This window comes from Micromys minutus (assembly GCF_963924665.1).
Source record: "Micromys minutus genome assembly, chromosome: 17".
NCBI classification, from domain to species: domain Eukaryota; kingdom Metazoa; phylum Chordata; class Mammalia; order Rodentia; family Muridae; genus Micromys; species Micromys minutus.
In genome coordinates this window covers 3812900-3827256 of record NC_137952.1, presented here as the reverse complement: position 1 = coordinate 3827256, position 14357 = coordinate 3812900, and the positions used below count along the sequence as shown (strand labels likewise).

General features: G+C 47.2%; 1 protein-coding gene and 1 pseudogene across 4 annotated transcripts in view; one reads left to right on the top strand and one right to left on the bottom strand.

Moving 5' to 3' along the window:
• EXT2 (exostosin glycosyltransferase 2) overlaps positions 1-14357 on the top strand; it is a 129529-nt gene that overhangs the window by 21361 nt on the left and 93811 nt on the right. For all 3 annotated transcript variants that reach the window (XR_013975384.1, XM_080931181.1, XM_080931180.1), the window contains exons 5-6: positions 11483-11678; positions 14105-14244. Coding sequence is in view for 2 of the 3 variants with exons in the window: in XM_080931181.1 (XP_080787307.1) it covers positions 11483-11678; positions 14105-14244 (336 nt within the window). In the remaining variant the exon portion in view is untranslated. The remainder of the gene's footprint in view (positions 1-11482; positions 11679-14104; positions 14245-14357) is intronic.
• LOC308431850 (targeting protein for Xklp2-like) lies at positions 2026-9537 on the bottom strand (annotated as a pseudogene). The gene is made up of 2 exons: positions 9445-9537; positions 2026-3890 (listed from the first exon to the last, which is right to left on the bottom strand). The product of its transcript is annotated as a targeting protein for Xklp2-like (transcript).

Sequence of the window (14357 nt, the reverse complement as noted above, 5' to 3'; positions counted from 1 at the left end):
ATGTGGTGGGCCTTCTTTGTAACCCTTTCTGTGCTGGAGACTGTTGAGAAGTAGTTGCATGGTGGAAGCTCAGTGAGTTGGTGATTGGAGCATCCTTTGCCTGCACAAGACGAGCCCAGAATGGGTCCTTCTTTCCTCACTGGCTGCTTCATTGTGTCTGCACCAGGTTTGGTTCACCCGGTCAGCAGTCGATGACAGTTGTGATTATTTCTAATGTTTAGCTGACTGAACACACTGCCATGGACTTTCAAATGCAGACTGTTATGGAAGCCTGCATTTTGGGGCTCCCCTGGCTTTTGAGACTGGCATTCTGAGCCGTGTGGTGATTGCCTTGTAACTCGCAGAGGAAACACCAGGGCAGTTCCCAAAGGCTGCGGCACTGCTCGCCAGCCCTGTGTAAGGTTTCCAGTCCTCCCCGTCTTCACAGCTCTGCCATTGTGCTTTTGAGTCAGGCCACCCTAGGGCCTGTGGTGGGCACTGTCTCACTGTTGCTGCACCTCGTGTTCCCATGGTGACCCCGGGAGCTGCTGTGTGTCTCTTCTTATGCTTATGGACATTTATATGACTAATTTGGAAAAGTGCCTGATCATATTATTCGCTCATTTGAAATTGAATTTTCTTATTGTAGCATTTTAGGAATTTTTATATAGTCCAGGCATGGCTGCCTTGTTGAGTATGTGATTTGCAAATATTCCTTCCTGTTCTGTAGGCTGCTCATTATTTTCTTGATAGTGAGTGACCTTTGAGGTACAAAATGTTCTACTTTTAGTGAAGTCCAGTTTCCCTTCCTTCCCCTCCCTTTCCGTCTGTCTTGCTCTCTGTGTCCTTTGTGTCTGTCTCTGTCTCACTATCTTTCTCCAGGGGTTAGGGTAGCATTTGTACTTGTGTTTGGAGGTCTGAAGTTGAACTCGAATGTCTTCCTCACTTGCTCTGCTTATGCCGCAGACCCTATGTTTGAGCCAGGCTCTCGCTGGATCTGGAGTTCACCAGTTCATGGAGTCTGGCTGGCCAGGAGCCTCTGAGATTCCCTTGTCTGTCTCCCCAGCACCAGAATGGCCGGCACATGCCACCACATAGTTTTTTCTCATGATTGCTGGGTGTTGAACTCAGGTCCTGTGCTTTGGCAGCAAACTCTTTCCTATCTGAATGTCTCCTAGGCCCTCGTTTTTTGGATTTTTTGCTTAGGTTATTGTACTTTTGATGTAAATGTCAATTAGAAAGGGAAATCATTACTGTATCAAGCTTCTGGAAGATTTACAAATGTTTTCCTTTAAGGGTTTCTGTGGTTTTAGGTTTGCGGTGTTTTGAGTGTGCTGTGTGAGGTAGGGTGCAGAACCATTCTCCTGCTTGGGCGTGTTCCCTGGTCTCGGCACCATGTGTATTCTTAGACCTTGTTGGATTCGCCTGGCCGTAAACGAAGGCCGTTGTCTGTGTGTCCGTCCTGCGGAAGCACCTCACTGACTTGGCCCCTGGAGTTTTATACTCAGTTCTGGAGTAGGTAATTTGAGTTCTCCCACTTTGTGACTTTTTTTATTCAAAGCCCTTTACATTTAGTTATTTTTGACATAACACAATTTAATTTTAAAACATTGATTTTTGGAGAGATGGCTCGTTAATGAAAATTCCGTACTGTTCTTTCAGAGGATCCAAGTTCACTTCCCAGCGCTCACTTTGGGCAGCTCACTACTGCCTGTAACTCCAGCTCCATTAGTCTGACGCCCTCTTCTGGCCTCCATGGGCACTGCACTCGTGCACATACCACTGCCCTATACACATACTTACAAAGAAAATCAAATCTTTTTTTTTTTCTCAGGATTTGACTGCCTTTATTTTACGCTTAAAATAAGGGGGAGTTGGGGAAGATTGGGTGAAAAGTAGACTATGCCAAAACGAATACTTGAAATCCTACCAGAGTTAAGACCAACAGGAAAGGGCCAGCTAATGTCTGAAGGAAATAACTACAGAAGTCTGAAGTCTAAACGAGTGGTGTCTTATTAGCGTCAACGTTTCTGTGTGAAGTGACCTTCAGACCCTGTCGTCCACAGTTGTCAGGTGTCCACATGGTGGTGAGTCTGAAAGCGTGTCTCCTTGTGCTGTAGACGCTTCTACTGGAGCCCAGGAGCTTAGGGGACCTGGCACAGTCAGAGGCAGCTCGCTGGACTTCACCACCACTGCTGAGTACTTTTGGATTGGACTCCCCTTGAGCGCCAGTCCTTTCAGAGCCTGGCCGGCTCCTCCTGCTGCTCCGCTTCCTGCTGCCTGACTTCCTCCAACTGCTGCAGCTCCTAGACCTCCATTCCAGCCATTTTCTTCTCCAGCGCCTGCCGCTCTTTGGCTCTCTTCTTGATGGCCAGCTGAAAGGGGTCCTGAACAGCAACCGATTCTTCCTCTTTTTTGGAAACAGAGGGCTCTTGGAAGATGACAGTGTTTGGACGAGCCTTGAAGCCAGCTGCTTCTGCCTGCTGCTCCTGTTCTTCCTCCAGCCTTGTGGGCACCTCTCTTGTCTGTCTCCAGGGAGAAAGGTTCAGCTTGAGTTACATTCTTTATCTCTGGCAGGTTAATGGTGTGCCTTGAACTTAGGCACCTCTCCTTTCTGCATTTCTTTTATTTTTTTCTCCTTCTGCAGCTGCTGTTCTTTGTCCCGGGAATCAAAGGAGAAAAGGCACACCTTCACGTTTCTTGCCTCTGGGATATGGATCTTATAAGGAACCCCATAATGTGGCACAGATTGAGCTCTTATCACCACTGGTTTCTTCTCTTCCTCATCTTCTCTGATGGGCACTCCGACCCTGTTTTTCAATGCAAAAACTGGGGACTTAGGGACAGTGGCTGGAATTCCCTTCTTTTCAGGAACACCCACAATGTCTTCCAAGATCTTAGTAGGGCAAGGTCTGAAATGAAATTCAAATTGTTCATCTTCTATTTTTTTCTTTCACTCTCGCCCATGAATTCATTTCTCAGTTTCCAAATAAAAACCAACAGGCTGAGTAGGAGGCTTAACAGGTGGTCTCTTGGGCAAGATGGGGGCCACTTTCAAATATTCTGGGATCAAGTTCTTGTGCTTTGAATTTGGATGGTTGCCGTTTCTCAAGCTCCTCAGCCTCCTGCTCTGCCACACTTTTGCAGGTCACAGTCCTTGCACGATATTTGGTCTGCAGTGTGGGGACCTGGGGGTCTCGTATGATCTTGTTCACAGATTCTTGTTCCTCAGATGGTATCTATTAGGGGTTCATTTGTAGAAGGCTTGAACCTGCTGTGCAATGGGCACATATGTAGACGCTGTTTCATCAAATGTTCCTTTCTTCCCTTTGGACAGATTGAAAGGTTTCTTGATAGTACATCCTCTGGTCCCTCGGGCAGGAGTGGAATGATGCTTTCCAAGTTCAGATATGACGTTCACTTCCCTATACTCTTCCTGGTTTTTGGGATGTTGTTTGATTCGCTCATCTGTGAGGAAATGAAAGTCAACTGTTTTGGTAACTTGGCTGGTGGATTTCTTCACAGGTTGCCCTGGCCTTTCGAGAGCTTCTTGGGCTCTTCATTCTTCTGCATCTCCCACTTCTTGCTGTGTTCTCAGCCTTTTCTCTAACTCCTGCTCTCCAGTACTCTCTAGAACCTTCTCCTTTGCAGGCGGCGCACCAGGCACAGTGTGTCTGCCCTCGGCTTTCTCCAGACTTTCTCTTTCAAGCTTTCTTGCAGATGCTGGAGCACTGCCCCCCCCCCCCCTTCCTTTAGTTTCTTTTTTATGAGAAACTCTCATCCTTTTGTTGGGGACAGTCAGCGGTGGAAGCAGTGCATCTCTTGGCTTTCATTTCAACAGAGGCAACATGGTTTTTTTCTTTCTGCTCCAAATCCTTCTGAGCAGAGAGTCTAACGGATCTTCTCTGAGGCTGGACGGAGTGTTTCCCGATTCAGCTCTCTTAGCATTCAGGAAAGAACAAACATTTGATGGGATAGATTGTTTCTGAAGTTTTCTTTTTCTGTCTCTTTGTAGTAAGTGTTGTCACCTGCCTTCAGCAGGGTGACACAGCCTTGTTTAAGTTTGGCTCTTTTCAAGGAAGTCTTCCCTGAACAGGTTTTCCTATTCCACTCTGCCAAAGAAACGTGTTCTCCAAGTTGGCTTCTCATCAAACCATGAATCTATGTTCTCCCTATCCTCTTCAGCATCCAAAGATGATAAAATGATAAAGTCAGTGGGAGCATCAAAAGAGTAAGCAGTCGGAATTGTGGCATTGTCCCCACTAAGTGCAGGGGACAAGGTTTTTCCAGGATTCTAATACACTACTCAATAGTCTTCTCGGCTTCCGCTTGCACCAACTTCTCCAGCGCCTAAGACCGCTCGCTCTAGGACTCAACGGGTACGGCACCAGTCAGAGAGCCGGAAGGCAACAAACTCCAATAAAATCTATTTTAAAAGACCAACCTAAACTCTGGGTGCTTATATATCTGAAAACCCATTTTTTTACAAGTACTAATAATTGACCAAACTAATAGCATTTATTCTCTATAATTTAACGTGATAAAAGACAGGTATTTCTTTGAAGTATATTTCATCCTTTGAGCTGGATATGAACTTATCCAGGGATCAGTGAGTTTGGCAAGCCAGTAGGGGTGATGATGAGGGAATGGGCTCCACTTTCGTGTGTTTGTTTGAACCACCAGGGAGCTTCTCTTCACAGTGTGTCTGTCAGGGCATCAGCCGTCCTCATCTCCTACAAATGCAATTTGTAGTAAAGATACTGTAGCTATTGATGTAGCTCAGCTCTGCCTGACACCTGGACAACTCGGGTTGGTCCCCAGCACCTCATTATTTTCTATTGCTGAGTACGAACTGAGTGATTTGTGACGTATAAAGGCTTATGTCTTTTACAAGAGCTGGGGTGTCAGGACAAGCAGCTGTGTTTGGCAAGGCCTTTTTGCTGGGTGGTACCTGGGCATCACACAATGAGACAGACTCTCCTGTCTGGGCCTCTTCCTCTTTTCTTATAAAGCTGCAGGTGCACTGGGTTAGGGCCCTACCCTGATGTCCTCATTTAACTGTAAGCCCCTTCTAGGGTAGTCAACAATGCCTCCACCTTCTTCACTCTTCACAGTGCGAGTTAGATTTCAGTATGTGTCAGGCAGTGGTGGCTTTAACCCCAGCATTCAGAAGGAGGCAGAGGCAGGCAGATCTCTGTGAGTTAGCGGTCAGCCTGGTCTAGAGTGAGTTTAGGACATCTAGGGATACACAGAGAAACCCTGTGAACAAAAAACAAAAATGTCAGCATAAATTGTTAGGAGTGTTTAAATCATAGCAGGTATTGAATTTTTAAATTAATATCCATCATTAACTATGAACAAAATAAAATTATATCTATACTATTTTTATTATCAAAATGAAAATATCAAGGACATTTTTTTTTTTTTTTTTGCAAGGTTTGGCCTTTTGGGTGCTAGACTAGTTCTGCACATTCATAGCCCTTGCTTTCCTGAGAGAATTTAATCTCCCCTTTCTACCTGCTAGGGTTATAGGTGTGGGCTCTATGCACACTTTACAGATAATTCATTTAAGAGAGGCTTTTAGTCTGTAGTTCAGGCTGGCCTGGAACTTTACCGAGGAGGCTGGTCTTGAACTTGTGGCAATTCTCCCAATTCTGCCTCTCAAGTGCTAGGATTACAGGCATGTGCTAAAAATCTCCAGCTCTTCACAAGCAATTCTCAGAGAAGTCAGAGGCCAGGGAAACTGCTGTACTTTAGGACCCTGTTCCAAGACTGGATCTGTTTACATTCCAAATGGGTGGTCTGTGTGGGCCATTTGGTTCCTGTAGAGCAAGCAAGTTTAGGACATCCAGGGATACACAGAGAAACCCTGTCAACAACACCAAAACAAAACAAAACAAATGTCAGCATAAATTTTGTTAGGAGTGTTTAAACCCAGGATCTTCACTTTGGCATGTTAATGTGGCATGGGTTAGGCCGGCCCTGCCTGGCACAGACAGTCTGGTTTGTATGTTTTGGGCACAGTGAACCTCTCTTAGCCAATCTATGGGTGACGGGAATCATCCCCAATCTAAGTTCCCAGACACTAGTCAAGAAGCCAAACTAACAGAACTTTCACAGGACAGCAGCAGGGTTGCCATGTTTAACCGTCTGCACAGGATCCCACCACCACAGGAGAGAACAGCCCAACATCCTCGGGGCTGTGGCTGAGAAACCTGAGAAACACTGGGGCCAGCTGTGAGCGTGTGAGGACTAGTCTGTGAGGACTAGTGTGCTGTGAGCATGTGAGGACTAGTCTGTGAGGACTAGTGTGCTGTGTGAGCGTGTGAGGACTAGTCTGTGAGGACTAGTGTGCTGTGAGCGTGTGAGGACTAGTCTGTGAGGACTAGTGTGCTGTGTGAGCGTGTGAGGACTAGTCTGTGAGGACTAGTGTGCTGTGAGCGTGTGAGGACTAGTCTGTGAGGACTAGTGTGCTGTGAGCGTGTGAGGACTAGTCTGTGAGGACTAGTGTGCTGTGTGAGCATGTGAGGACTAGTCTGTGAGGACTAGTGTGCTGTGAGCGTGTGAGGACTAGTCTGTGAGGACTAGTCTGTGAGGACTAGTGTGCTGTGTGAGCGTGTGAGGACTAGTGTGCTGTGAGCGTGTGAGGACTAGTCTGTGAGGACTAGTGTGCTGTGAGCGTGTGAGGACTAGTCTGTGAGGACTAGTGTGCTGTGAGCGTGTGAGGACTAGTCTGTGAGGACTAGTGTGCTGTGAGCGTGTGAGGACTAGTCTGTGAGGACTAGTGTGCTGTGTGAGCATGTGAGGACTAGTCTGTGAGGACTAGTGTGCTGTGAGCGTGTGAGGACTAGTCTGTGAGGATTAGTGTGCTGTGAGCTTGTGAGGACTAGTGTGCTGTGAGCATGTGAGGACTAGTCTGTGAGGACTAGTGTGCTGTGTGAGCGTGTGAGGACTAGTCTGTGAGGACTAGTGTGCTGTGAGCATGTGAGGACTAGTCTGTGAGGATTAGTGTGCTGTGTGAGCATGTGAGGACTAGTCTGTGAGGACTAGTGTGCTGTGAGCGTGTGAGGACTAGTCTGTGAGGACTAGTGTGCTGTGAGCGTGTGAGGACTAGTCTGTGAGGACTAGTGTGCTGTGAGCGTGTGAGGACTAGTCTGTGAGGACTAGTGTGCTGTGTGAGCATGTGAGGACTAGTCTGTGAGGACTAGTGTGCTGTGAGCGTGTGAGGACTAGTCTGTGAGGATTAGTGTGCTGTGAGCTTGTGAGGACTAGTGTGCTGTGAGCATGTGAGGACTAGTCTGTGAGGACTAGTGTGCTGTGTGAGCGTGTGAGGACTAGTCTGTGAGGACTAGTGTGCTGTGAGCATGTGAGGACTAGTCTGTGAGGATTAGTGTGCTGTGTGAGCATGTGAGGACTAGTCTGTGAGGACTAGTGTGCTGTGAGCGTGTGAGGACTAGTCTGTGAGGACTAGTGTGCTGTGAGCGTGTGAGGACTAGTCTGTGAGGACTAGTGTGCTGTGTGAGCGTGTGAGGACTAGTCTGTGAGGACTAGTGTGCTGTGTGAGCGTGTGAGGACTAGTCTGTGAGGACTAGTGTGCTGTGTGAGCGTGTGAGGACTGAGGTCCGCCCTGTGTCTTCCACCAGCTGCTGTCCTGGTGGCTCAGGACTCCATCACTCCAGATCTAACCCAGGGATGAAAACTGAAGCCCAGAGGTGGGCAAGCACTGAAATGCTAGAGACAACTTTACGATGATTAATTTTGGAGATTTAAACTGTCATTAGCTATGGTATTTTCTAGTAATTTGATCTTGTTGATTTTTTATGTATGACTACATGGAATTTGAGATCACTTGCAGTTAGTTATAGAATTCTGTGGTTCAGTACCCTGTGAGAGGCTCCACTGTTTTCATGGTAGACCCAGAAGGCAAGGGCCCGCTGGACAGGGCCTTTCCTCCCTGGCTACCTCAGAGCTGCGCCTTACAGTGCGATGCTGCTTTTCTAAAGGACACTCCTCTGCAGCCCTCCAAAGACTCAGAGTGAAGACAGTCTTTGGCCTCGTCCTCTTCCCTGGGGAGGGAGAAGGTTGGCCTGGGAGTGCATGCTGGGATCCTGCCCTCTGTGAGGCCCACAGAGCACGCTGCTTCTGTTTTCAGTTTAAAGCTCTCCCGGTGCGTTTTCAGTGGGAAACTGAGACTTGTTGCTATTGATAGCTCCTTCTCACAGCCATGTGGAACTAGCTGGAATTCCTGTCATTTTCTTCCTAAAGGGAGCTAAATCAGGAGTTTATAACCCTTGCTTTTGAGGGAGACATTGAGTTCTCAGCATGGCTTGGCTTTTACGTAGATCAGCGGGGCTAAGAGGAAACAGTCATAGCTAACCTTAGTCCTCAGAAGAAAAACAAATCTACCTGAGGTTTTTACACAATTAAACCGAAGTGGGTATCGCCCTGATGGGTCAGAGAGGCAGCGAACAGGGGACCTGTTTAGAGTTCTGCTCACCTCTGCACATTGGTACTGGGCGAGGTTGTGGAGCACAGTGAATGCATCTCTAGTGGGCCTGACACCTTCCAAACAGTGCAACAGTGAAATCCAACCCTGTCCTTTGCTAGGTTCCTTTGAGAAGCACATGTTAACACCTGTTTATTTCTGAATCCGTATAGCACTGTGCCTGTTTGTCTGGGTGTGAGCTTGCTTGCCTACATGTACATGTGTGCTGTGTGAGCTTGCTTGCATACATGTACATGTGTGCTGTGTGAGCTTGCTTGCATACATGTACATGTGTGCTGTGTGAGCTTGCTTGCATACATGTATGTACATGTGTGCTGGAGATGACCTTGGGTGTCATCCTCTGAAATCGTGTCTGTCTTCTTGAGTAATCTGGAGTAATTATGCTAGGCTGGCTGGCCAGCAAGCTGCAGAGAGCCTCCTGCCTACATCTCCACAGCTCTGGGAGCACAGGCATGTGCTGTCACGTAGGCATATTGTGCCGTCACCACTAGTGTTGCTTGGGATTACCCCAGACTCCAAGGCTGTGTGGTGAGCATTTTACTGCCTGAGCCCCTCCAGCCCTAGGTTCATAGAATTTTGAGAGCAAGTTCTTACTATGTAGTTCAGGCCGGCCTTGAACAGGCCACCCTCAGCTCCTTTGTGCTGGGATTACAGGTGTCTACCACCACACTTGGCTCCGGCTCCATCCGGCACTGCAGGGCCATTCTGGCCTTGCCTTTCATAGTTGTAGCTCTCTTCTGGTTCCCATGATCCTCTGCATCTAATCATTTTGATTCTCTGTTCTGTATGCCTTCCCTTACTGAGGTGAATTTTGAGCCCAAAGCTTTGTGCTCTGGGAGGGTAACCTCAGTTGCAGTGAATGTTCTTTGGCCGTGGGTATGTGTCTAAGGCTTTCTGCAGTTAGGAAATGCACACTCACAGGACTGTGTGGGCTTTATTAGCCTGTGTGCAAAACCTACAGCTCTTGAGTTTTCCTTGACTTCTACTAGTTTGAGCAGGATGTTTGTGGCACTGCACTGCTTTTCAGGGTAAGCAGGGGTGTACGTGCCCATTTTCTCAGACCCTGTTTTATATGCATTTTTTCTTCTTCAGTGATCTCCTGGCCTGCAGAGCCCCTCCCTGTGTCCTGCCTGCTCTGTGCTTCTTCTGTATTGTAGGCCTCTCACTTAGGGAAGCTCTCTAGTCTCCCACATCCCCTTGATAGCAGCGTTACTGTCTCTCTAGTCTTGTTTGTTTGGGGGAAGGAGTAGCTGTGGTTCCAGAGGCTTCAGTCCACTCACTTTGGGACCTCTGCTGAAGCAGGACATCATGGTGCTGTGAATATATAGTGGGACAAAGCTGCTTATCCCATAGCAGCCAGGAAAGCTGGAAGAAAGAAGAAGGGCTAGAGACAGAACACGTACTTCAAGCACACCCTAGCCACGTGCTTCATCCAGTGGAACCCCTCTTAACATTTCTACAAACTCTCAGGAACCCATCAAACTACTAACTGCTTTATGTTTGTGTGTGTGTGTGTGTGTGTGTATGTGAGTGTATGTGTGTGTGTATGTATGTGAGTGTGTGTGTGTGTGAGTGTGTGTGTGTATGTGAGTGTATGTGTGTGTGTGTATATGAATGTGTATGTGTGTGTATGTGAGTGTATGTGAGTATATGTGTGTGTGTATGTGAGTGTGTATGTGTGTGTATATGTGAGTGTGTATGTGTGTGTATATGTGAGTGTATGTGTGTGTATGTGAATGTGTATGTGTGTGTATGTATGTGAGTGTGTGTGTGTGTATGTGAGTGTATGTGTGTGTGTGTGGTGTGCCACAGTGCACATGTGGCAATAAGAGGATACTTAATGAGAGTTAGTTCTCTCTTCCTTCCAGGTAGGTTCCAAGGATTCATTCCAGGTCACTGGGTTTGGTAGCAAGCACCTTTACCAGTTAAGTAACTCACTATATAATTCACAAATCATAAATCTACACATGGACTAATATGTTTATGAGCTTGAAGGCCCATTAATAGTCACCTCCTGCCTCAGCCTGCTGAGTATCTGGGACATCTAACATGTGTTACATGCTCACACTTTTGTGTCTTTGGAGACCTGCAAACCACTGGATCTTTGGTGTCTTTCTTTATTCTGGTTTTTTTCTGCATCCTTCCCATCTAAATGTTGAGAGAGGTCCTATGTGGTGGTAAGGATAGTTTTTTTGTTGTTATTGTTTTCTATTTCTGGTTTCTAGCTTCCTCTCCAGCTCATGTGGCTTTGGGAATAAAGACTTGTTGAAGAGCCCCCACACAGCATAGGCGCAGTTCCCCAGAGCCCCCACACAGCATAGGCATCCTGTTGCTACTGTTGTGTTACATGCTGTGTGTTACTGCCACACATTGAGGGGGGACTCCCTCTCCCTGTTTGAAGAGTGCACCCAGCCTTCAGTTTCTCCTCAGACCCTAGACTTAGGTTTAATAAAGGATAATTTTTCACTGTTTTGTCCAAGTAATCAGCCCCTGTGTTCTCTCTATACATACCTGTGTTTATAGCACATGCTGTAGGTTTAGCATGCCATGAGCATTTTTTTTACAATATTGAGAACTGTTTCTGCTGGGCATTGTTGCACTCAGGAGGCAGAGGCACGCAGGTATCTGTGAGATTGAGGCCACCAGGTTTACAGAGCAAGTTTCAGGCCAGTTGGGACCACATAGATCCTGTCTCAAAACAAAGTGACCAAAAAAAAAAAAAAAAAAAAAAAAAAAAAAAGAAAACTAAAATAGAAAAAGAGAGCTTTTGCTGCATAAATAACAATTTTTGTTATTTCATATTTCAGAATTCAAGTAAACCCTATCTTACTTTTATATAGTACATAATGTTTTAAATATCCAGTAATGTGACATAGTCTAATTTTGAAAATGAATGGTCTATGTTGAGACTGGCCAGCAAATACTTGTTGCTGGAAGTCCAGTGTTAAACTTTGTCTGACTTGACTGACCCCAAGTGACCTTCTCTTCTTCCCTCAGTCCCCGGCGGTACTTCCTGCTGTCCTCTCAGATGACCATCCACCCTGAGTACAGAGAGGAACTAGAAGCCCTCCAGGCCAAACACAAGGAGTCGGTGCTAGTCCTAGACAAATGCACCAATCTCTCGGAGGGCGTCCTCTCTGTCCGAAGGCGCTGCCACCAGCATCAGGTCTTTGAGTACCCCCAAGTGCTGCAGGTGAGTGCCTCTCGAGAGCTCACCAGCCCAGGGTGGGCTACTGCCAGTGGAGTGGAACTGACTCCAGTCCCAGGAACTGGATTCCATAAGTAACTGGGCTATACCCCAGGGGGAGAAGATATGCAGCTCCTCAGTGGAGGGTAGACCACAGGGTACCTAAGTGGATGACGTGTTTATGTTGTATGGGGCTGCTTGGTCTGTAAAGGTTAGATATCCTTTTGGATGCTCACTGTACTTCAAAAATTCAGATCCTCTAGATTTCCAAGAAGCCGAGTAGGCCAAAGGCGCAGATGTTTCTTGTTTTTACCGTGTGTTGATGGGCTGGTACAGAGAAGTGACCTTCTGTAGGTGGCCAGTTGCATCTCTAGACAATGACAGCCCACAGGGGATGCTTGGCTTTCCCTGGGCATTCAGGCCTGTTCTGATTGCTCTTGTTTTGAGGCATTTTGTCACCCACAGCACATGCTTCACTTCCTAGACAAAGCCCTTGGGGATGTTGATAGGCAGAATATTTAACACTCCAGGGCTCGGTGCTAGGAAAGGAGGATCCCAGCCTCGCTCACTTAACGCTTAAAATTGAGACAGGTTAGTTCAGGAACTACGAAGAGGTGATGCAGTCTTTATATATTTATGTATTACTATTTTTCTCAATCTCCAGAGAGCTGGCCCATCCTGAAATTGTTAAAATACTCTCTCAAGAAGTACTATCTCCCTCTGGAGTTTCTGGCTGATGGGGTGGAGATGCAGCCGATGTTTATAGTAACCTTGGTGTGGACAGGAAGAGCGATCTGCATGTGTCCACATCTGGCCGGCAAGCTGCACAGCTGACTCGCAGGCACCGTGCACGCCTCACCCCTCAGAGGCCCTAGGAGACTGCTTTCTCACATTGCTTTCCTGACCGTTCCCTTTCTACAGTGCTGTTTATTTTTAAACAAAATTTGTATTAAATCGTTTAGTGTAAACATGTATGTACATGTGTGTGTTGCATGAGACATGCAACAGTGCAGTGTGTGGAGGTCAGAGGACAACTGAATCTCTTTGCTCCTTCTACTCTGTGGTGTCTGGGGTCAACTTTAGGACATCAGGCCTGGCAGGAGGTTTCTTTACTAGCTGAGCCATCTTACTGCCCCAGTAATACCTCCAATGGCACAGTAATCAGTTTAAGATAGAATTTTCTTTTTTAAAACTACATTTACTTTGTGTTGGGGGAAAGGGAGCAACAGGATATTTAAACAAACAAACAAACAAAAAACCAGTTTTAAGCTGGCTCTAAACTCCCTATCCCCTGCACTGTCTTCCCAATTCTGAGATTAGCAATAGGAACCACTTTGTCTGACTTTTTCTCTCAACTTTAAAGATGAAGTTGGGGGTTTTGTTTTGTTTTCTTAATCTTTTCATTTCCTCCTGAAGAGTCAGAAAGTGGAGAGACTGCAAGTGAGAGAATCAGGGTCTCATTCTGGGGCACAGTGCCAGTGGTACCTGTGCTTTCTCTCTGTACAGGTTCTGTTCCCCAGCACCCCCACGCTGAGAGTAAGATGGACGGGCAAGGGAGGTTGGTGGTGGTTTTGTTGTTTATTTTGAGACGGGGTTTCTCTGTGTAGCCCTGGCTATCCTGGAACTCGACTCTGTAGACCAGGCTGACCTCAAACTCAGAAATCTATTTGTGTCTGTCCCCCTGCCCCTATTCCCCCTTCCCCACCCCCTCCCCCTCCCTCCCATCCCCTTTCCCCCTGCCTCCTGCCCCCATTTCCCTGCCCCCTCCCCCTCCCCTTGTCCTCCTGTCCACATTCCCCCTGTCCTCCTGCCCCCCCTGCTCTCTGCCCCTCTGCCTACAGATTACAGTGCTAGGATTACAGTCATGGGCCACCATCGCCTGGCTGAGGAAGAGTTTTTTTTTTTTTTTTGAGAATTCACTTTTGTTGGACTTCTTATCTCTAGATAGAACATACCATTTTAATGCTTTCTGAAGCTGTGTGCCTTTAATGAATTCCTTTTAGAGGTAAACACTGCCAGGGCCTTGGGGACTCAAAGAAGGGCAGAGATTTTGGATCATCCTGCCCCATCGCAGGCTGGTCTGAAGTTGGGGCTTGGGCAGTGTTGAGACCACAGGCCATGAGTGTGTACACAGTTCATCAGCACTAGTAGAAGCCAGTCTGCAGGACCTCATGTGGTCCCCTGACCAGAGGAGGACTGATACTGGCTCTGAACATGTGCCTAACAGCAGCCCTGGTGGCACTAGGGTTGCACTGAAGAGTTAAGGTGGGGACTCTGCAGCCGGCTGAGTGTTTCCTGTTTCACAGGTGTGAGCTCTTCTGGCCGGTCCTAGATGCCTCAGCGATGCTTAGCTTTAATCCTTGGGGAACATCATAATGTTCAAGGATCCGAGAACTGCTCGGTAACCCTTGGCCTCTCTTGTGTTGCTGCAGGAGGCTACTTTCTGTACAGTCTTCCGAGGAGCTCGGCTGGGCCAGGCCATGCTGAGTGACGTCTTACAGGCTGGCTGTGTCCCAGTTGTCATTGCAGACTCTTATATCCTGCCTTTCTCTGAAGTTCTGGATTGGAAGAGGTAGGTATACTGTCTAGTAAACTGTGGCTTGGCCAACATTGGAAAGAAATTCCTCAGACCGTTGTGATGCACACCCAGGTTTGAGAACTACTTTCAGGCTAAGTGTGCCTAAC